A 23,150-nucleotide genomic window follows, 5' to 3' on the forward strand; every position below is an offset into this window, starting at 1 on the left:
TCCCCAGCCACCTCCTCTAGCCTATCCGGGGGAACACCAAGGCATTCCCAGGCCAGCTGAGAGATATAATCTCTCCAGCATGTCCTGGGTCTGCCCCGAGGCCTTCTCGCAGTGGGACATGCCCGGGACACCTCACCCAGGAGGCGCACAGGAGGCATCCTTATCTGATGCCCGAACCACCTCAACTGGCTCCTTTCGATGTGGAGCAGCAGCGGCTCTACTCTGAGCCCCTCCCGGATGGCCGAACTTCTCACCCTATCTCTAAGGGAGAGGCCAGCCACCCTTCGGAGGAAGCTCATTTCTGCCGCTTGTATCCGTGATCTCGTTCTTTCGGTCACTACCCATATCTCGTGGCCATAGGTGAGGGTAGGGACGTAGATCGACCGGTAAATTGAGAGCTTCGCTTTTACACTTAGCTCTCTCTTCACCACGACGGACCCGACCTTGCGGAGCACATCACCCACCGGGAATGAGTCCGACTTATTGCCGGCAATGCAACGGTTGTACAGTGGGGCAAAAAAGTATTTAGTCAGCCACCGATTGTGCAAGTTCCCCCACTTAAAATGATGACAGAGGTCAGTAATTTGCACCAGAGGTACACTTCAACTGTGAGAGACAGAATGTGGAAAAAAAATCCATGAATCCACATGGTAGGATTTGTAAAGAATTTATTGGTAAATCAGGGTGGAAAATAAGTATTTGGTCAATAACAAAAATACAACTCAATACTTTGTAACATAACCTTTGTTGGCAATAACAGAGGTCAAACGTTTACTATAGGTCTTTACCAGGTTTGCACACACAGTAGCTGGTATTTTGGCCCATTCCTCCATGCAGATCTTCTCGAGAGCAGTGATGTTTTGGGGCTGTCGCCGAGCAACACGGACTTTCAACTCCCGCCACAGATTTTCTATGGGGTTGAGGTCTGGAGACTGGCTAGGCCACTCCAGGACTTTCAAATGCTTCTTACGGAGCCACTCCTTTGTTGCCCGGGCGGTGTGTTTTGGATCATTGTCATGTTGGAAGACCCAGCCTCGTTTCATCTTCAAAGTTCTCACTGATGGAAGGAGGTTTTGGCTCAAAATCTCACGATACATGGCCCCATTCATTCTGTCCTTAACACGGATCAGTCGTCCTGTCCCCTTGGCAGAAAAACAGCCCCATAGCATGATGTTTCCACCCCCATGCTTCACAGTAGGTATGGTGTTCTTGGGATGCAACTCAGTATTCTTCTTCCTCCAAACACGACGAGTTGAGTTTATACCAAAAAGTTCTACTTTGGTTTCATCTGACCACATGACATTCTCCCAATCCTCTGCTGTATCATCCATGTGCTCTCTGGCAAACTTCAGACGGGCCTGGACATGCACTGGCTTCAGCAGCGGAACACGTCTGGCACTGCGGGATTTGATTCCCTGCCGTTGTAGTGTGTTACTGATGGTGACCTTTGTTACTTTGGTCCCAGCTCTCTGCAGGTCATTCACCAGGTCCCCCCGTGTGGTTCTGGGATCTTTGCTCACCGTTCTCATGATCATTTTGACCCCACGGGATGAGATCTTGCGTGGAGCCCCAGATCGAGGGAGATTATCAGTGGTCTTGTATGTCTTCCATTTTCTGATGATTGCTCCTACAGTTGATTTCTTCACACCAAGCTGCTTGCCTATTGTAGATTCACTCTTCCCAGTCTGGTGCAGGTCTACAATACTTTTCCTGGTGTCCTTCGAAAGCTCTTTGGTCTTGGCCATGGCGGAGTTTGGAGTCTGACTGTTTGAGGCTGTGGACAGGTGTCTTTTATACAGATGATGAGTTCAAACAGGTGCCATTCATACAGGTAACGAGTGGGGGACAGAAAAGCTTCTTACAGAAGACGTTACAGGTCTGTGAGAGCCAGAGATTTTCCTTGTTTGAGGTGACCAAATACTTATTTTCCACCCTGATTTACGAATAAATTCTTTACAAATCCTACCATGTGAATTCATGGATTTTTTTTCACATTCTGTCTCTCACAGTTGAAGTGTACCTCTGGTGCAAATTACTGACCTCTGTCATCATTTTAAGTGGGGGAACTTGCACAATCGGTGGCTGACTAAATACTTTTTTGCCCCACTGTATAGGGATCGAATGGCCCATAGCAATGGGCCAGACACCCCATACTCCCGTAGCACCTCCCACAGGACACCCCGAGTGTCACAGTTGAATGCCTTCTCCAAGTCCACAAAACACATGTAGACTGGTTGGGCAAACTCCCATGCACCCTCAAGTATCCTTGAGAGGATAAAGAGCTGGTCCAGTGTTCTGCAACCAGGACGAAAACCGCATTGTTCCTCCTGTATCTGAGGTTTGACTAGCGGATGAACTCTCCTTTCCAGCACGCTGGCATAGACTTTCCCAGGGAGGCTGAGGAGTGTAATCCCCCTGTAGTTGGAACACACCCTCCGCTCCCCCTTCTTAAAGATAGGGACCACCACCCCGGTCTGCCAGACCAGGGGTACCGCAGGCGTGTCAACCAGGACAGCCCTACAACGTCCAGAACCTTCAGGAACTCAGGGTGGACCTCATTCATACCAAGGGCTCTGCCACCAAGGAGTTGTTTAACTGCCTCAGTGACCTCGCCCCCGGAAATTGGCTGGTCATTCCCCTCATCCCCAGACTCTGCTTCCTCCTCAGAAAACGTGTCAGTGGGATTAAGGAGGTCCTCGAAGTATTCCTTCCACCACCCGACAATTTTCTCAGTCAAAGTCAGCAGTGCTCCGCCAGCACTATACACAGTGCAGGCGGAGCACCGCTTTCCCCTCCTGAGACGCCTGACGCTTTACCAGAATCTCTTCGAGGCAGTCCAAAAGTCTTTTTCCATGGCCTCTCCAAACTCCTCCCACACCCGAGTTTTCGCTTCAGCCACTGCCCGAGCTGCATTCCGCTTGGCCTGTTGGTACCTGTCAGCTGCCTCCGAAGTCCCACAGGCTAACCAAACTCAATAGGATTCCTTCTTCAGCCTGGTGGCTCCCTTCACCTCTGGTGTCCACCATTTGGTTCGGGGATTACCACCACGACAGACACCAACCACCTTGCGGCCACAGCTCAATGCAGCAGCTTCGGCAATGGAGATGCTGAACATGGTCCATTCCCTCGGAATGCTGTTGAAGCTCTGCCGGAGGTGTGCATTGAAGATCTCATGGACTGGGGCCTCTGCTAGGCATTCCCAGCACACCCTCACTACGCGTTTAGGTGCACCGGGTCTGTCCAGCGTCCTCCCCCGCCACCTGATCCAACTCACCACCAGGTGGTGATCAGTTGACAGCTCAGCCCCTCTCTTTACCCGAGTGTCGAGAACATATGGTCGCAGGTCCGGTGATATGATTACAAAATCGATCATCGGCCTGCGGCCTAGAGCATCCTGGTGCCACCTGCACTTATGGACACTCTGTGGCACGTTATGGCCAAACTGTGATTTTGCACAGAAGTCCAATAACAAAACACCTCTCATCCACCAGGAAGAACCCCAAAGTACAGGCAGCAAGCCGAGGGGATATTTGAATACCCACCCCAGCCCGCCGCCTGTCACCAGGGGCAACTCCAGACTGAGAAAAAGTCCAGCCCCTCTCCAGGAGACTGGTTCCAGAGCCCAAGCCATACGTAGAGGTGAACCTGACTATATCTAACCGGTACCTCTCAACCTCACTCTCAACCTCACGCACTAACTCAGGTCTCCTTCCCGACGAGAGAGGTGACATTCCATGTTGCAGTTGCCAGTCTTGGTAGCCGGGGATCAGTCCGCCAGGGCCTCCGCTCCTGGCCGCTGCCCAGCACACAATGCACTCGACCCCTACAGCGCCTCCTGCGCGTGGTGGGCCTGTGGGAGGATGGGCCGATGTCCCCTTTTCGGGCTGTGCCCGGCCGGGCCCCATGGACTAAGGCCCGGCCAACAGACGCTCACCCTCGGGCACCCTCGACGGGCCTGTCTCCAGGGCAGGGCCCCGGTAACCCTATTCCAGGCAGGGTAAACTATTACCTTGATGTTTTCCTCATAAGGGTCTTCTGAATCGCTCTTTGTCTGGTCCCTTACCCAGGACCAATTTGCCATTGGAGACCCTACCAGGGGGCAAAAGCCCCCTGACAACATAGCCCCTGGGATCCCTGGGACACACAAACCCCTCCACCACGATAAGGTAGGAGAGGACCTTAAATAGCGGCCAGGGAAAACAGGAACTAATTAACGGCAGGTGCAGATCACCTGAGTTCTGCCCAGGCAGACAGAGAAGAGTGAAGGAAAGAGAGGAGGAGAGAGAGGTATGGAGAAACAACAAAAACAACACTGTGGCCTAGCGTGAGCCAGCTGGAGAGACATGGGGACCATGACAGTACCCCCCCTTCAACATGAGCCTCCTGCACTGAAAAAAAGGGACTGGCCATCTCTTGGATTTATGTAAGCATCTTGCATGTATTTAACACAATTGCCTCATGTTTTAAAGTTAAATGTAACTATATAGTGTAAAAACTACATGATATGCAGAAAGGGTGTATTAAATTGTTCATATCATGTTCAGGTGAAGTAAGTCAATAAGATAGCAACGTTAAATCTCGTGAAACCACGCGTGATTTCATCTCGCGGGCTTTGGATCGTGGTTTAAAAAAGGCATCCATCTCAGTCAAGTCGAGCAGCCAACTCTACGTTTTTGGTATGTCTTGATTTTTTGAATTAATATTTACCATATTTCAGCCAAATGTAGTTAAACGTCTAGAGTGTCGCCATGTAACATGCTAAAAAAGAGCCGTTAGCTTATTTGCTGTTTTATCTGTTGTCAAAGAATTGGCGCTTTTTCATTTGAATTTGTCTTTGGCACAAGAGCCGTAATATCACATTAAACCTAATTACGAGGCACTCATAACATAATTTGGTTTTCTGTGTGAATAGATTTGCCAACTGACTCTTCAGTTACATTGTGTATTTACTGCACCGTGGTGTTAGTGAGATTTTGGACATTGAACAGCTTTAGCTAATATCATCAGCGGCATTATGCTAGCTTACATCCCTACCCCTCCTGCCCTCACCTGCTGTCCTTTTGTTTTTGTTTTTGTTTTTTTTGCTGCACATTGAGAGACGACCTCTATTCTGCATTTCACCAGGAGTCAGCTGATGGATTGTGGGTTCAAGGTGTTATGGTAAGAAAGTATATTCTATTTTCGTTTCTGTAACTTAATTATAATAGGTTTTTTATAATTATTAGGTGCATGCATACTCACCCTATTAATACAACTGAGAAATCCAAAATCTGCCATAGGTTTAACTTATACCTGTATGTATTGCCAGAAAGGTGATTACTGGACTCGCATTAATGCACACTTGAACTGAAATGAGGTTGTAACTTGTGGGTTGTTGGGTTGCAAATCAGAAACAAACATCTTTGGATTTTTTTTAATCCCATAAGATCTGGAAACACAGTTTTTATTCAACAAAACATTACTGATTAACCAAGCACAGTGCCTGCTGTTATTTCAAAATAATTTTATGTCATTTCAGATAAAATGCAGCATTCCAGTGCATCCCAACCATGCCTTTACAGTCAAGGTTTCTGACGGAGCTGAGTTTCTCTCTGACAGTCTGCTGAAAGTGTTTGCAAAGTGATCGGGGGAACAGGGCACAAAGCTAAAGGATGTAGCTGCCATTATGACAGTAAGAACTTTAAAATTCTTTAACTACAAAGTGTATATGTATTGCATTAGGTCAGTAAAAGATTTTTATGCTACATCCATTGAAACAGTCAACTATTACCTGTGAGTAATGATTCCACTAAAAGGATGCCATAATTTTCGTCATGCATTTACTGGCCCACTGAGAAAAAATTATCTTTTTTTAAAAATAAATGTTCTGGAAACTATATATCCATAAAGTTGATGTCAAACAGGAACTTTTGATATTGCTTTGTAGATGCTGGTGTTGCATGTTGACTGGTTTAAAAAGTCAAGAGTTTTTGTCTGGGATCATTTTCTTCTGTGCTACTGAAAAGTTCACAAATCTTTGTTTTCTTTGTTATAATACTCAAGGATGACATTAATGCTTGAAGTCCCTCATCAAAGTGCTCCGCATCTGTGTGAAAGACAATTGCAACATCTTGGTGCAGGAGTTCATGGTGAGTGTTTTATGAGTAGATTGTGGATTTGCAACATTTAAAAATGCATTTAGTTATCCACTTGATCCTCATTGGACTGGTTAGGACCAGTAGTCCTCTTTAATAATTTGAAGTTCACATGAGGCCTGGTAGTGAACTCGGCCGCCGGCCCTTGAGGCCCCACCCCCACCCCTGTATTAGGGGTCACATCAGTGTGAAAAAAACTTTAAATTTGTCATTCTAATGAACAAAGGAAAATCCCACCAGTATTTACATTAGCTTTTGTTTGAAAAAAAAAAAAAAGACCAACTGACCAACAGCTAACCAAATTGTGGGGCTGAAAGTCTAAATTCTAACATCTTCTGAGTGACATAACCTGGATTTCTGATGGGCCGGTGTCTTTCTAACAAAAACTAATGTAAAGCATTTGAAATTATTATGTTTTTCACCCTCTCTTAGAAACTCTGTTAGACCATGAATGGCAGCATGGCAGGCCACTCTTTGGCTATAGCTATTTACTATGTTGCTTGCATTGGTTTAAATTACTCCAACATTAGAACTGGTAGATTCAAAAGAGATGAGCTTAAAAAGGAATCTTAAAGAAATGTTTTGTGTTTAACCAGGACTTGCCTGAGGCCACTGCACAGATTGAGAAAACCACAATGAACATCTGTCTCCAGAGATGCGCCAGGCAATGACTTTTCTGATGTTGTTCTTCAAGATCTGGATAACGTGACCTTTGCAGTAGCCATGCTGTTTGGACCTTTTTTATTCCTTCAACATGAGTTACCCATCACAACTCTGCTACACTTTTGAGGTGATTCAAAGGGTGGTAATGGAGTTGGATGCAACTCAGCTCTCAAGAAAAGCTCACAACTAAGACAAAACTGCTCCTGCAACGAAGCTCACTGTTATGTATGTGAGGTGACCAGCTCTAGGTGAGAGGACATTTAAATCTCACACTTGTTCTGCTGCATTTTTGAAGCTCAATTCCAGGAACGGATCGCAGGGTTCATTTTTATATACTCTGCAACTGCCATGAGGACGAGCTGTTTTTTGTTGTTGTTTGTTTTTCCTTTTGCTCTGTACAAGTTCTGTTTGTCTGTTTGGCAGCATTTTTAAATTTCTCTTTGTATTTTTTCTTTCTTTTACTAGTGAAGAGATGTAGCGTGAACAGTTATACAGTCTAAATATCCCATATGGGTCGTGTGAAATGGTATTTTCAGTTTCATTCAGTTGAAGTAAAGAACGTTGAATATTTCTAAGTGTGCTGTTTTGAACCAAGATGTCACAGTATGATCAGTGCTGTATTTTTTGACAGTCACTGTATCAATGTTATTTTTGCGTCTCTTGAATAAAGGTTTTGACCTGCAAGTGCTAATTTCTTTAGTTATTGGGGTAAAATGGGTAGTGTTAATAGGAAGGTGTTTGCCAATTCAGTAACCTAATTTAATGTTAATGGAAACTAACATTACCTCAAATTGTTTAGTTATAATTGTTGTTTAACTGAATCTTGACGTCAGAGGCCTTAAATAGAATGTTTTGTATTGTTCTTTCCCAACATTTTTCAAAAGAAACAGTCTAATTTCTTTGCTGCGATTGATTCCAGAGAACACGGAAGAACTGACATTATTTAACTGTTGATTTATATAGATTCAGTAGAGGAGTAATGTCAGTTTAATTCTTTACCTACTGCAGTGAAATTAGACATGTTGTTTTGAAAGGTTACTGGTGGATGCCAGCAACCATCTTGGAAGAGAACAATACAATCTGTTATAAGGCCTCCATTTGAAAATTGTGTATTTGATACTAGAATATAATAGCAAAATGTAATTTGAAGATAACATGTAGTATTTAAGTGACCAAGTAGTATTGGGTAAAAGTTATTGAATGGTGTTGGGATAAAGTGAGAAAATTGTGAAGGATTAAAATATTTCAAGAGCTCAAATTACTTCATCAAAACATGTTTAAGTCACATTTTATCAACACAAATTGCACAGATTTATTGAACATGAATAAATTGTGTTAATTTAACTCAATTGTTTAAGTTGCTGCCAAAGCAAAACATCTGTGTGCAACAAATGTCCACCATTGAATTAAGTAAATCCAACAACATATTTTTTTCAGTGTGGTGACCCAGGATGGAGATGTGTTGCACCTTGTGAGGCAAATGGTGTGCAATGGGCCTTGTAATCGGAAGGTTGCCGGTTCAAGCCCCGGCTCGGACAGTCTAGGTTGTTGTGTCCTTGGACAAGACACTTCATCTACCGCCTACTGGTGATGGCCAGAAGGGCCGATGGCACAATATTGCAGCCTCACTTCTGTCAGTCTGCCCCAGGACAGCTGTGGCTACAACTGTAGCTTGCCTCCACCAGTGTGTGAATGTGTGTGTGAATGGGTGGATGACTGGGTGTGTAAAGCGCTTTGGGGTCCCTAGGAGGGACTAGTACAGGCCATTCCATTTACCATGCAAATTGATTGTTGCTGCAGTTGTCCAGGTGGCTGGTCTCCACCTGGTCGACCATCCTGGAGGTGAACATGCTGGATGTGGGCGGTCTTGGGCTGGTGTGGTTACATGTGGTCTGCGATTGTGAGGCCAGTTGGATGTACTGCCAAATTCTCTGAAACGCCTTTGAAGATGGCTTATGGCAGAGAAATGAACATTCATTTCACAGGCAACAGCTCTGGTAGACAGCAAATTGCACGCTCCCTCAAAAACTGCGACATCTATAGCATTGTGCTGTGTGATCAAACTACATATTTCAGAGTGGCCTTTTATTGTGGTAGTCTAAGGCACACCTGTGCAATATTCATGCTGTCTAATCAGCACCTTGACATGCCACACCTGTGAGGTGGGATGGATTATCTCGGCAAACGAGAAGTTCTCACTAACACAGATTTAGACAGATTTGTGAACAATATTTGATAGTAATGGGTCCTTTGTATATGTAGATAATGTTTCAGATCTTTAAGTTCAGCTCATGAAAAATGGGAGCAAAAACAAAAGTGTTGTGTTTATAATTTTGTTCAGTGTATAGGGAGTGCAGAATTATTAGGCAAGTTGTATTTTTGAGGAATAATTTTATTATTGAACAACAACCATGTTCTCAATGAACCCAAAAAACTAATTGATATCAAAGCTGAATGTTTTTGGAAGTAGTTTTTAGTTTGTTTTTAGTTTTAGCTATTTTAGGGGGATATCTGTGTGTGCAGGTGACTATTACTGTGCATAATTATTAGGCAACTTAACAAAAAACAAATATATACCCATTTCAATTATTTATTTTTACCAGTGAAACCAATATAACATCTCCACATTCACAAATATACATTTCTGACATTCAAAAACAAAACAACAACAAATCAGCGACCAATATAGCCACCTTTCTTTGCAAGGACACTCAAAAGCCTGCCATCCATGGATTCTGTCAGTGTTTTGATCTGTTCACCATCAACATTGCGTGCAGCAGCAACCACAGCCTCCCAGACACTGTTCAGAGAGGTGTACTGTTTTCCCTCCTTGTAAATCTCACAGTTGATGATGGACTACAGGTTCTCAATGGGGTTCAGATCAGGTGAACAAGGTGGCCATGTCATTAGTTTTTCTTCTTTTATACCCTTTCTTGCCAGCCACGCTGTGGAGTACTTGGATGCGTGTGATGGAACATTGTCCTGCATGAAAATCATGTTTTTCTTGAAGGATGCAGACTTCTTCCTGTACCACTGCTTGAAGAAGGTGTCTTCCAGAAACTGGCAGTAGGACTGGGAGTTGAGCTTGACTCCATCCTCAACCCGAAAAGGCCCCACAAGCTCATCTTTGATGATACCAGCCCAAACCAGTACTCCACCTCCACCTTGCTGGCGTCTGAGTCGGACTGGAGCTCTCTGCCCTTTACCAATCCAGCCATGGGCCCATCCATCTGGCCCATCAAGACTCACTCTCATTTCATCAGTCCATGAAACCTTAGAAAAACCAGTCTTGAGATATTTCTTGGCCCAGTCTTGACGTTTCAGCTTGTGTGTCTTGTTCAGTGGTGGTCGTCTTTCAGCCTTTCTTACCTTGGCCATGTCTCTGAGTATTGCACACCTTGTGCTTTTGGGCACTCCAGTGATGTTGCAGCTCTGAAATATGGCCAAACTGGTGGCAAGTGGCATCTTGGCAGCTGCACGCTTGACTTTTCTCAGTTCACGGGCAGTTATTTTGCGTCTTGGTTTTTCCACATGCTTCTTGCGACCCTGTTGACTATTTTGAATGAAACGCTTGATTGTTCGATGATCATGCTTCAGAAGCTTTGCAATTTTGAGACTGCTGCATCCCTCTGCAAGATATCTCACTATTTTTGACTTTTCTGAGCCTGTCAAGTCCTTCTTTTGACCCATTTTGCCAAAGGAAAGGACGTTGCCTAATAATTATGCACACCTGATATAGGGTGTTGATGTCATTAGACCACACCCCTTCTCATTACAGAGATGCACATCACCTAATATGCTTAATTGGTAGTAGGCTTTCGAGGATGATGATGTGGACAAAATACTCATTTGCCTAATAATTCTGCACTCCCTGTATATAGTGCTTTCTACGCTACCTAAGCACACATGCTTCATTCACCCATTCACACTCGGTCATACAAGCTTTTTTTTTTCTTGGCAAGTGCTCTCTATCTAACATTCACACACATTCATACTCTAATGAATGCAGCAGAGAGCAATTTGGGGTTACCATCTTGCTCAAGAATATTTGGCATGTAGAATGGAATAGCCAGAGAAGCACAGTGTTGCAAGCCGTGTTTTTTTATTCACAGTGTTGCTTGGACTTCGAGTTTGCCCAGCTTTTCAGCTGCCCTCATCAACCCCTCACAACACACGGCTCTCCCATCAGGCTCCAGCATCCAACTTAAATGGGGAGATACAAACCACACACTGTCACAATGTCAAAGGCTGCAGGTTTGGGAGATTTGCTCCTTGCTGGCGCACATGTAGTGGGCCTTTATCCAAGCCAATGACAGGTACCAACCAGGAGTCCACAGAGACAGATGTGAGAAACCAATTCCTTTTGGGACAGGGAATCTTTGGGAGAGTGGGACAACCAGGCCTTTAGTTTCACTACCCACCCACCTCGCTTACCCCGGTATCTGTGAGACGTCCACCTGGTGAGAAGGAACATGACCCTGGACCTCGGTGGAGAAAGTTTTGCATGCATTGATCTAAAACAAAGCGTACTTATAAATATGCATATGCAGGAGTCTGTATTTCTGTCTCAGTCTTGACCCCAGCTAACTGTTGCTTCGTATGACTCTAGTCTGCGGTGTGTCTCGCAATACTTTGGAATGCTGGCCATGCTGAAGTATTTCATATCCCCTAAATGTCTGTAGAGTGGCCTCTCTCTCTCTCTCTCACACACACACACACGCACACGCACGCACGCACACACACACACACACACACACACACACACACACACACACACACACACACACACACACACACACTATAAAAGAATCTTGGCTAGACTTCAACATGGAGACAGACCTCCTGCACAGTACTGCCTTTACCCTTCACCAGAGTTTTAAGTATGTGTGTATATGTGCTTCTGTGTCTCTGTGTATATGTCATTTTTGGGCCTAGAGCCTGAGGCCTGTATAATAAGTGTCACTCTATCTGTCAATGCTATTCGCCAAATTTGAAGCAGCTCATTTTGTTCACTGTGGACTCTACACTTCTGCAGATATAATCAATTATTTTTTAAATCAAGTAATTCATTGCATTACTTTTAACATAACTAACAACTAGGGTTATAAATTATTTTTTCCATAATGACCCAGCCACCTTAAGAGTTTGAGTTGGTTGATAAGTGCTTTTTGAAAAACAGTACATCAAAACTACAATGCCTGGCTCTATTTGCCTCATAAACTTTAAATACCTACTCACCTAAGAGGCACCCTATTCAGACACCTGACCCACCACAGCTAGGTCTTTTTGATGCTGAGGAGCAGTGGTTCTGTTATGAGCTTTTTTTAAGCCTTAATCCAGAAACCGTTCAGGAGAATCTTATTATCAACGCTTTGAAAATAGCTACTCGCCGCTTGTGGCCATAAATGAGGAAAAAATATCAACCACTAAATTGATAATGCACCAATCTATTAAAAGGTAGATCTGCATCTATTATAATGAAGCTAATTACACACCCAGTGACCAGACTCAGAAAGCAGTGGATAGATTTTAAATGTTTATTTACTGTGCGCTGGCTGAAAGTTAGTGGGCTGATACAGGGGATATTCCACAGCTCCAAAGAATGATGCACAGGAGCTCTGCCAAAAGACACAGAGAGTTAGCAAATATCCAGCGGTGATAAGGTGCAAACAGAGGCGGGGGGAATTTACTGAGTTGGTCTTTCTTAAATAGCTGGCTTACAAAGGCATGGAGAGAGTGCTTGTGCAGCTTTTGACTGAACACAAATCTATGAATGATCCAGAGTAAGAGTGGGCAGGTCAGGGAACAGGTGAGTGCTTACTTTGAGAGCGTGCAAAGTTTGGATTCAGTCAAACATTTACAGTCTTGACTGAATGACTGGAAGCAGGAAAATATGAAGCAGGTGTAGGAAGGATGACACCCACAGAAGATCCCACTCAGGGGTGGGGCCAGTGCATTGTTAAAGAGACACAGTTAAAGATACACAGAAAACCAGTCTTCAAGGGCCACCAGCCACACCACAACAGCAGCAAAGGAGACCACAGACCAGCATAAACACCAGCAACTAGTTTAATATAATGGGACTGTTGACCACTCAAGGCACATTTTTGAAGTCATTATACAATATTAAATGATATACGATATATCGACTTGCTTCCTAAATCATTTGGTGTCCATCATTGACAATAAGCAGAGAAGTCTTTGTCCTGCTAGGTTTTTGTGGCAGTAGTCTTACCATGGACCTACAGACTATTAAAAAGTTTGCAGATGAATGATTTTGTAGGTTTTGCATGCAGCTGTGATAGCACTGAGGCTCTGCCAAGCTCAACACACACAAGGAATAATAATTGCATCTTCATAAGTACCAACAGAATGCTGAGGTGTACAATTGTAAATGGCTTCATTAAATGCAACGCATGCATGAATTCACTCTAGAATGCCCGGAACAATGATACTCTGTTTTGTTCAGATGTGGGTGATGTAGGATTGAAGACATATATTGCATCAACATAATTGATGGCATAAATGACATATTAATGTAATATGTCATTTAGAAAAAAATAAGAAAAAAGTGTGATGATGAATGAGCCAGTTTAAAAGGTAGCTGGTTAGTTTGACAGGCCACCAGGGTCAATGACCTGCAGTCCAACAGTATATAATGTTTATGTGACCTTCAGTTTCAGTTCCTCATCAAAATGTGTTGTAGCATTAATAAGTTATGGCAGATATTTTTCCTTTGTTTTCTTTCAATCTAAGGGCAAAATGGTTAATAAGAGATAAGATAAACCTTTATTAACTCCTGGAAAGTGGGAAATTTTTTGGTCAAGGCAGAAAGTACAAGTTAAGAGCATTAAAAATGAATAGCCCTGAAAATGAAACATTAAAAAATTAGATCCCTGCCTCTGCTAAATTATTTATATCCCCACTGGGGATAGAAACATACCATAGAAACATTCCCACTTTGTGTTGACCACATACCTGATTGCTGAAGTTAGGTTATTCAAAACCCAACTTGTAAAATACATTCAAACCTGTGCTATCTCACTGTTATTGAATGCAGTGAAATTACCATAAATGCAACTTACTTTTTTGGTGTCATTTTGATTTTCCCACGAACAACTGCAAAATACTGCATTACTGCAGAAACCCATGCTTAAATTATAGAAAATATTGTCAAATCTTGAGACTAAATTAGTTATCAAAAGCTTGCAAAACAACTTTTTCCCATCAAATCATAATTGAGTTTAACCGTGATAGCACCACAACAACCATGAAAGAATGAATATGCTAATGTTTTATTTTTGGAGTAAGAGTTTCAGCACAAAGTTTCACAATAAAGGGCTGTTCTTCCGTTCTTCAGTACTATTCTACACATATAACTTATTTGTATTATATAGCATTCTACAAAAGAACTAAAAACCAAACAAAAACAAAAACAAACTGTTGATGCAGTTTCTGTCACCTGGGGCCCGTTCTTCGTACCTCGCTAAGTAAGTTAGCTGGATTAGATTGTTGACGATTTCGCGTGATCTTGGATCGTTCGGTTCCCCGAAACTCATCCGGGACTTGCTGTCATAGCAACAGAGCCGTAAGCGTAAACCTGCTCGGGAGCAGGTTTACTTTATGTAAACAGGATTAGATCGCGGCCACGCAGGTATGTCCGCTTCATTTATACGAAAGCAACAGCGATATTCCACCACTGTTTCACCATAAATAAATAACATCAATGTAACTAAAGATAATGCAGCACTTGATCCTTTTATTGATGTCACACAGATACATACAGGTCATTTCCTAAAAAAGGGAAATGTACTATTAACATTCTATTACATGTATGTGATTATTACAGATGTAATTCATATTTCAGAGTAGTAATTGCAAATCACTTCGTGTAATCAAGATGAGAGACCACGGCTATAAAAGCGAAGGTGGATTTGGGAAGTCTGTCGCAGCCATGTCCTGTCCATTTACGCGAGCAGCCCATTGCGGAAGGTGCAAGATTGATAAGGAGAGTCCTCAGAATTCAGCGTATATTGCGGGACAGACAGGATCCTTTAGCTCAGCGCGACAGTGTGCTCATTGAGAGATATCGATATTCCCGTGAGGGTATTATTTACTTAACCAACTTGTTGACGAGGGGGTGCAGGACCACCACCTGTCTTTTTTTGCTCTGCCCTTTTCTTGGTTGCTGTTATAAACAAACAAACAGATTATTCCAGGGTCTCTTTCCAAGAGACGAAAAGCAATATAAGTGATAAATATTACCATTCTGTAGAATATTCTTATATTCCACTTTTACTTGTTCCCATGTTCTAGTGGGTCCTGTTGTGGCTCTAATGTGAAAGGGGATATAATATAACAATATAATATAATGTAATATAATATTGGATAATATAGTGTAATATAATAAATCTATGAATAAATAATAAAGTGACTGAATAGTGGTATTGTCATGCGCTTTGGGTGCCTTGAAAAGCGCTATATAAATCCACTCCATTATTATTGTTATTATTGAATTACTTACGAGTTTAATTTGTCAGCAACTTCCTGCCAGCCCTCTCTCCTTGCTTTTGCAGCCTTTGCAGTGTTCCCTTGCGTTTTAATTAAACTCTGAAACTCCTGAAATCCCTCAATCAAGAGTTCTTGCTCTGCTGCCGGAAAATACCGAGCGCGCCCCTTCGACATTTTCGCCGACCAATCAGCGGGTTGCCGATCAATGTTTCTACTATCGATGCGTAGCCCCTTTTACGACACCCAGTGATGTCACATTACTGCGTCCAGCTGTACTAATCGTCAACAACAGGTGTGTTCGGGGAACCGGATTAGCGAGCTCACGGTTAGCGCGATGGTTTGGTCTTGGATGTGTCATTTGATCTTGGATGTAGTGAGCGACGTACGAAGAACGGGCCCCTGGGCCCTATTTCAGGAAGCCGGTTTAGAAAACTCAGAGTGAAAAACGATACTCAGGGTTGAGTAACCCCGAACTGTCCAACTTGGAATATTCGGTTTCAGAAAGGCTGATAACAATTAGTTCAGTCAACGCGGAGTTGCTTTAACCCCAAGTTAAGCGCGCGGACGAGGACACATAAAGCCCTGATTAGTGGAGCACAGATTAAGCGAGTCACCATGGAGACGGAGGGAAAGAAGGCGCGGTCAATGTATTTTACAGCGCTTGACGCCGAAATACTGATGGCAGTATATGCCGATAACATGCAAATTCCGCGGAAAAAAAGTAACACAGCCTCAGCTGCAAAAGAAAGGGAGCATGCATGGCAAAACATAGCCGACAGAGTCAGTGCGTGAGTGTTAATTTAAACATTGATCTGGGGATTTCCACCCATTTAACACGTTATTTTATTATATTTTATTTTATTTTTTATTTTATACATTTTATTTTGTGACGTGATGTGAGCACAGGTGCAACCCAACAGGCCCCAAATGTTCCTGGCAGCAAGTACAAATGAAATATAAAAATATAGTCCAAACAGGTAAGGTGTAATTGTATTATGAGCCATAGTGCTTGGTCTGTTTGTCCGATGTAAATCAATTGCAGTTAGAGGCTACATTAATTTTCTTTCTGTAAGCACTTATTGAAATTATCTGAGCACATTACAAGTACATATTTGCTTACTCTGTATGCTCAAATGTGACCCGTTATAGCCAACAGAAAAAAAGCGGAGGCCCGAAAATCAGGTGGGGGTCCTCCACCACCACCACCACTCACAGAGGCTGAGCAGTTGGCCCTCAGCCAAAACAGTGGGCGCCCTGTGGCTGAAGGCATCTCTGCGGGGACATCCTCTGAGTCAATAACCCCGCAAGACACAAGTGCCTACATAGGGGGTAAATTCAAAATAATACATGATGTGCATACATCCTTTCTTCACAGTCACCTTTGCAGTGCTGCTCATTCATTTGATAAACTCTTTACCATAATGGATTATTTTGTAGTGAAGTTATTTTCCTATTGATTTTGCCTTCCCTCAGTCTTGGTTGTCTTTGAGAGCATAATGACAATGAAGTGTAAGGTGCTTGGTATGTTTGTTAATTGCCATTTGGTCCCTTGTAAGTTATAAGTGACCTGTATAAACCTCATATTCTATCAGTTGATGGTGATGGTGTACTGCATCTGGTGCAGCCTCCTGTTGAGCCAGACCAACATGCAGTTGTGAGTAATACTCCACAGATTATATGAGTTTACAGTAGAACAGCAATGTTGTTAATTTCTTTACTGCAGGAAAATAATGAAGAAACATTGACAGCTGTTACAGAGGAGGAAGCAACAGAGACACTTTATGAGGTTTACATCTTTTAATACTTTGTGTACAGGAAACACAGGCGACCAATAAAGCCAGTTGAACAAAACATCTGTTTATTCTTCTTTCAACATGTTGAGGTGATGGGTCAAAAGAAATGATTGTGACATATGGTGTCTCTGACTGCGCTTCCATCTTGTATGTCCGTGGGAGGGTCAGGATGTTCATGGTTTGGATCACTGCTGATGTCTGGTTCAGAAGGACAGTGTTCTCCTCTAATTGTGGCAATGTTGTGAAGAATCACACATGCCACAATAATGTCACATGCCCTTTCTGGGGTGACCCTGAGTCTTTGCAGGCACTGTAACCGGGCCTTAAGCATTCCGATAGTCATTTCAATTCTGGCTCTTGTCCTGCAATTAGCCAGATTATATCGCTGCTGTGGGCCCGGTTCAGGGTCAGGGTAAGGGGTAAGCAAATAGGGTAAACATGGATACCCCCTATCACCAAGCAAGTAGCCAGTGAACTCTCCTAAGACAGAAGGATACACTTCAGTTCAAATGTCCCTGAAGCAATTGGTCTTTATATATTTTAAAGTATTCTCAACTCACCATGTCCAAATTTTATGCTCAGTGTACATTCACGGAATATTTGTGAGTCATGGACAGAGCCTGGCCACTTGGCTTCCACATTTGTGATAATGTTGGCAGCATCATATATGATCTTCACAGTGCAGAAAACACAAATTAGCATCCATTACTATAATGAAATAATTTGTTAGTTTGAAATGCTACAGGGAACTATGTACCTGTACATTAATGCTGTGGAAAGACTTCCTGTTCACATAGTCTCCTTCATTTACTGAAGGAGCAATGATTGGAATGTGAGTGCCATCTGTACAGCCAATCACGCCTGGGAACCCTGAAAATAAATGTAAAATTTAAGTAGTAGTCCAAGTATCACCACATCATAAATTAAGTTTTGGTCATCCTGATACCTGCAATTTTGTGGAATCCCTCTTTGATAAATCTTGTGGGTCTGTGACCGGGGAACACCACAGACGAGTACAGGAGACGTTTCAGTGCAACTGTAACATTCCTGACTGCCCGACAGACGGTAGCCTTGGAAACGTGCTCAGCGTCACCAATATTATACAGAAAGCTCCCGTTTGCAAAAAACCGAAGTGCAATACAAATAATATGTACAGAACTGAGAGCATGTCCGCGATGTGTCACATGCGTAATATATGGCCTGAGGATGTTATCCAAATAACTTATAGATTGTGCTGAGAAACGGTAACGTTCGCACAGAAAATCATCAGGTAATGATAAAATGTCCACACGCGCTCTGATCACACTCTCCCGGCGGAGAGCTCTGCGGAGAATTTGGGCTTCACGATCTACTGGCTCTTCAAGGACGGGGCACGCCATGTCCGACACTTCCTACTGTCAGGTTTCCGACAAAGGGGCGGAGACAGTCAGGGTTAGTTGTAGTAAACCTGCTAGGGGGCAGGTTAGCTTCACGGCGTGTGTCGTCATAGTGACTCACTCAGGCTTCAGCTGAACTCGCTTTGTGAAACCGAAAACCCAGAGTTTTCGTTAACTCACGGTATACTTACTCAGATTTTGCTCTAAACCGGCTTCCTGAAATAGGGCCCTGGTGACAGAGGTCAGTAGAAATGATCGATTACTGTTGCCATCCTCTGAGCTGTATTTTCAGAGACGTGGTTACTGGTATGCTCTTATTTTGAAGGCAGCCTATTTTCCTGTAATTGTGCGCCTTGGCGTTCTTAATTGCCGGGACAGCCTCTGTTGACCCTCCGGATTTATCAGTTTCCATGTGACCGGGCTTTCATCCACACACACACACACACACACACACACACACACACACACACACACACACACACACACACACACACACACACACACACAGGCCCTCCAAGGAGAAAGTACTGGACCTTGCCAAGAAGACAAAGGAGAGCGAGAGAGAGCGAGCGTGTGTTTTCAGCGACAGAAAGAGGGGAGCGCAGATACTGGGGAGCTTTCTTTTTTTTTTAATTCCACATTTTTTACGATTCTCGGATCATAAACACTTCAGGAGTTGCTCATATAAACATGCACTTACGAGGATTTTCTCTTTTACTGGCATACCTTCTCAACACCACGCTCGGCAGCGCATTGAGTCTCAACGACTATTATGAATACTACGAGCAGGAGCAGCTGGATGAGCCGGTGAGTGTGAAGCTGTTTGAAAGGAGCGCACGTCTCTGCTTACAGTAAAGTTTCAGCTGATGCAGTCACTGAGGACGTCCAGTGACTCAGAGATGGCGTTCCCACTGAATCACAGTATATTATCAACTTTGTTCACGCTGTGGATATTTAGGGATTAACGTGATCAGCTGAATATCTCATTCATTTTGCGTTCATGAAGGGATCAGGAATGAGGTGCAGGGTTCCCTATGTGACTCTGGTTCCTGTTGCTTAAGAATGCAGACAGTTGTCTTCACTGACATTTTGTTAGTTTAGAATAGACAGAACTCTACACAAGTGTCACTCATGCATGAAGATGTGTATCCGAACAATACAGCAATATCTAAAAAGTAAAATCGAGAGTGAATATAGAAAGAAAACCTTGTTGTTGCATTCTTTAACTGTGTTTTAAGCTAGGGTGGGAGTGGACTTCTAAAGACTATGAAATAATCCCGCTGTTGTCCAACTGAAAGTTAGTATGGATGAAAGATGGACTGGTGATCTCTCTCTGTCTTCTCTTGCCCCTGTTTTCTTAAAGATTCTGGGACCAAAAATCAGGAGAAAAGCAAGTTTATGATTTGCAGCCATTCAGACTTTGACTAGTTTAGTATTAGTATTTAAGAGACCTAGAATAAAGTGAAAGCTTAGAGGAGTCAATAATGTAAGTCTCACATGTAACTTTATTTACTGGTCTCTTAAAGGAAATAACTGCTCATCATAAGAGTTAACACCAATACTAACTATCCCAGCTGTTCACGCTGGTACAGCTGTTTTTCTGTTGACAACTATCTATATCCAACATAAACTTCTGCCAAATCCCAAACTCAGGGAGCAACCCACTGTGGTGACCTCTTGTGAGCAGCCAGAAGTAGCTTCTTCTCTTCTACGGTATGTGGGATATTGTTTGTTAGCCTAAAAGTTCACTTTTATTTTTAAATCAAGTTGAAGTCTTTGCATATTGCAGAGAATTTATTTGCACAAGTAACTGAATGGACAAGAATATTCAAGTTTTTTTGAAACACAAATGATCTCTTCATCTATTTGTGGGTGGGCTATGTTAATAATAATAATAATAATGGATACTTTATTGATCCTCATGGGGAAATTACTTGTTTTTCTCTGCATTTGACCCATTCACTCAGTGAAGCAGTGGGCAGCCCACTAAGCAGGCGCCCGGGGAGCAGTGTGTAGGGACGGTACCTTGCTCAGGGGTACCTCAGGGTAGCCGTTAAGTGGATTCGAACCGCCAACCTTCCGATCATGGGGCGACCACTTTACCTACTGAGCTATCCCTGCCCCGGGACAGTGGCAAACAGTAGTGAACCAGCGACAGGGACAAGGCTCATTGATTTCATGTGGGGGTGAAGGCTGGCTTGCGTGGGCCAGTCCAATTGATTTGACAAACTTCATGCTGGTTCTGATAGAAAGGTGTCAGAATACCCAGTGCATTGTAGTTTGTTGCGCATGGGACCGCACAGTGGCAGACCGGTCCCATGCTGACCTCTGTCCACAACCGAAAGCAACAGTGGAGGCAGTGTGATGTTTTGGGCTACGTTCAGCTGAGAAATCTTGGGTTTTGTGGCTGTTACTTTGAAATGTACCACCTACCTAAACATTGTTCCACACCATGGACACCCTTTCATGTAAACAGTATTTTCCGATGGCTATGGCCTCTTTCATCAGGATAGCGTGTCCTGCCACAAACCAAAAATTCCCCAGATTCCACAGATATCGATTGGATCCCATAGACATTTAATTGAGCATCCGTGGGATGTGCTGGAGAAACAAGTCCGATCAATGGGGGCCCCACCTGGCAGGAGTTCAATGATCTGTTGCTAACATCTTGGTCCCAGGTACCGCAGCACACCTTCAGACGTCTTGTGGAGTCCATACCTTAATGGGTCAGAGAGATTTTGCCAGCAAAACGGGGACCAACACAGTATTAGGCAGGTGGTCATAATGTGCGTGATCAGTGTATATAGTTCATTTCATCTTGATTCAACACTTTTTCCCCGCATCTCAGGTCAAGGAACACAGAAACACTTGATTTCAAGCATTGGTTCATGAACCAGCATCTTTTTTTTTTACATAGAGGATCTTAACTGGCTTGTGTTAAATTTCTATTATAATAATAATGGATTGCATTTACAATTCCACTATTCATTCACTCTCACATTCACACACTGGTGGAGGCAGCTACAGGTGTAGCCACAGCTGCCCTGGGGCAGACTGACAGAAGCGAGGCTGCCATATCGCGCCATCGGCCCCTCTGACCATCACCACTAGGCGGCAGGTGAAGTGTCTTGTCCAAGGACACAACGATCGAAACTGTCCAAGCCGGGGCTCGAACCGGCAACTTTCCGATTATAAGACGAACTGCCAACTCTTGAGCCACGATCGCCCTTGATCATGCATACATACCTGTTGAGTGTTACAGCAATAGTTGGACTAATACACCACCAAAAAGCTGCCAGCAACACAGATTGAACTGAATGAACAGAGGAACTGGAGGAGAGGAAGGGAACATTTTTCAGGGCAGCAGGGGTGGGTAGCAGTAGGGATTAGGAAGAGGTATTTTCAAATTAGCCACAGAAAAGAGCCAATGGAGGCAGGTGTCACAGGGGTCAAGGGTGTTTGTGTGTGTGGGTCTGGGTGGGGGGCCTTTCACTGTGTCTGATGAGGGTGAGGTGGCAGAGATAAATGCTGAGCAGTGGCATGAAGTCATGTGATCTCAGGGTATTGTAAGCTGCAATGATGAGTTTCTCTTGTAGCTCTGGCTGTTACTCTGAGAAGTTTCACCAAGTCATCCCTGCTGTCAACCTTTTCAAGACAGACTGGCTTCTTGCGTTTTCTTTCCCTTGCTAGTTGCTGCTAAGCACCAAATTTAACATAATCAGATTTTTGATTGCTCAGACTTTAACTGAGCAATGTTGTCCAAGTAAATTACCCCAAGCTCTTCCTTTCTTCTGTTTCCTTGAGGCTGACAATGCTGCTCGGGTGGCAGTCCTTAAAGTCATTCAGCTGTTGTCAGTGAGGCAAACTCCAACTCCACAGTGCTGGACTGCAGCTGGCACTGCTATTTCTTATTATTTTCTGGAAACTTGCCATGGGTTACTTTAAGTTGAACCTTCACCAGATGGAGAACTAGTTCATGTTCACGTGCAACTTTGCAGTGCCCACTGAGCCTATAGAAGAAGGACTGCTGTTGTTTCCTACAGTTTTACACATTGCTTTGGAGCTCATCCATGGGATTTATATATTAAGCTATGAAGCGTAATGAATATTGGAGCCTCTATTGGAGCGCTCCCTACTAGGTATCTTTTCTTCTAAGACAGGGGTGTCAAACTCATTGTACACTGTGGGCCACATACAGCCCGATTTGATCTTAAGCAGACCAGACAAGTGAAACTCCTCTTATGTGAGTGTAAACAAATGGCCTATTTAACTGTTTTTCTACATGTTAAAGAAAAAGCTCTTAAAATTCTGGTAGGTCATTGCTCAAACTTTCAATTTTTTTGTTGATATTGTTCTTTTTTAGCTGTAGTCATAAAACAAACAGATTTCTGTTGTAGAAAGTGAAAAACATAAACTTTCCTGAGAGGTAGAGCCGTGAAGGAAGTGCAATTTTATCGTGGTGGCAGCAAGACAGCCAAAGTAAGATCTTTTTGCAGAATCTGTTTACCTGCTCTTTAATTGTTTGCTGTTTTTGCTGTTTGGTGGTCGTTGAAATGGCTTTATGAGCTTTTAGCTGAGATTCTGATGTTTCTGTGGATACCATACACATCTGTATTTTAAAAATCAGATCTGGCGGTACATCACGTCAAACTAGAAGTTCTCCCTCTTGCCCC

General features: G+C 43.4%; 2 protein-coding genes and 1 long non-coding RNA gene across 5 annotated transcripts in view; 2 read left to right on the forward strand and 1 right to left on the reverse strand.

Moving 5' to 3' along the window:
* Window positions 1-4,383: 4,383 nt before the first annotated feature.
* LOC308395752 lies at window positions 4,384-7,639 on the forward strand. 2 transcript variants are annotated; one of them, XR_013971449.1, is made up of 5 exons: window positions 4,384-4,423; window positions 4,545-5,160; window positions 5,519-5,671; window positions 6,043-6,128; window positions 6,731-7,639. It is a non-coding gene; the product is annotated as an uncharacterized lncRNA (long non-coding RNA). The 2 variants fall into 2 exon arrangements; XR_013971450.1 differs by lacking the exon at window positions 4,384-4,423 and having other exon boundaries at window positions 4,431-5,160; window positions 6,731-7,634.
* A 9,425-nt stretch (window positions 7,640-17,064) lies between these two features.
* On the reverse strand, window positions 17,065-18,495 carry LOC308395568 (putative nuclease HARBI1). The gene is made up of 4 exons (XM_080880482.1): window positions 18,048-18,495; window positions 17,859-17,971; window positions 17,662-17,773; window positions 17,065-17,581 (listed from the first exon to the last, which is right to left on the reverse strand). The coding sequence occupies exons 1-4, from the start codon at window positions 18,478-18,480 to the stop codon at window positions 17,199-17,201; spliced, it is 1,041 nt and encodes a 346-aa protein (XP_080736608.1). The 5' UTR covers window positions 18,481-18,495; the 3' UTR covers window positions 17,065-17,198.
* Window positions 18,496-18,587: 92 nt separating this feature from the next.
* vegfc (vascular endothelial growth factor c) overlaps window positions 18,588-23,150 on the forward strand; it is a 107,351-nt gene continuing 102,788 nt past the window's right edge. The window contains exon 1 of one of the 2 annotated variants that reach the window (XM_080880481.1): window positions 18,588-19,284. In XM_080880481.1, the coding sequence (XP_080736607.1) occupies window positions 19,168-19,284 (117 nt within the window). In that variant the 5' untranslated portion in view covers window positions 18,588-19,167. The remainder of the gene's footprint in view (window positions 19,285-23,150) is intronic. The other variant, XM_080880480.1, reaches the window with a different exon arrangement.

This window comes from Rhamphochromis sp. 'chilingali', assembly GCF_963969265.1.
Source record: "Rhamphochromis sp. 'chilingali' genome assembly, chromosome: 4".
Lineage (NCBI taxonomy): Eukaryota > Metazoa > Chordata > Actinopteri > Cichliformes > Cichlidae > Rhamphochromis > Rhamphochromis sp. 'chilingali'.

Coding starts and splice junctions, on each gene's coding strand:
- LOC308395568 (XM_080880482.1), bottom strand. CDS start 18,480: ATGGCGTGCCCCGTCCTTGAAGAGCCAGTAGATCGTGAAGCCCAAATT. Junction 17,972..18,047: donor GGGATTCCACAAAATTGCAG/GTATCAGGATGA, acceptor ATTTATTTTCAG/GGTTCCCAGGCGTGATTGGC. Junction 17,582..17,661: donor GAGCATAAAATTTGGACATG/GTGAGTTGAGAA, acceptor CTTCTGTCTTAG/GAGAGTTCACTGGCTACTTG.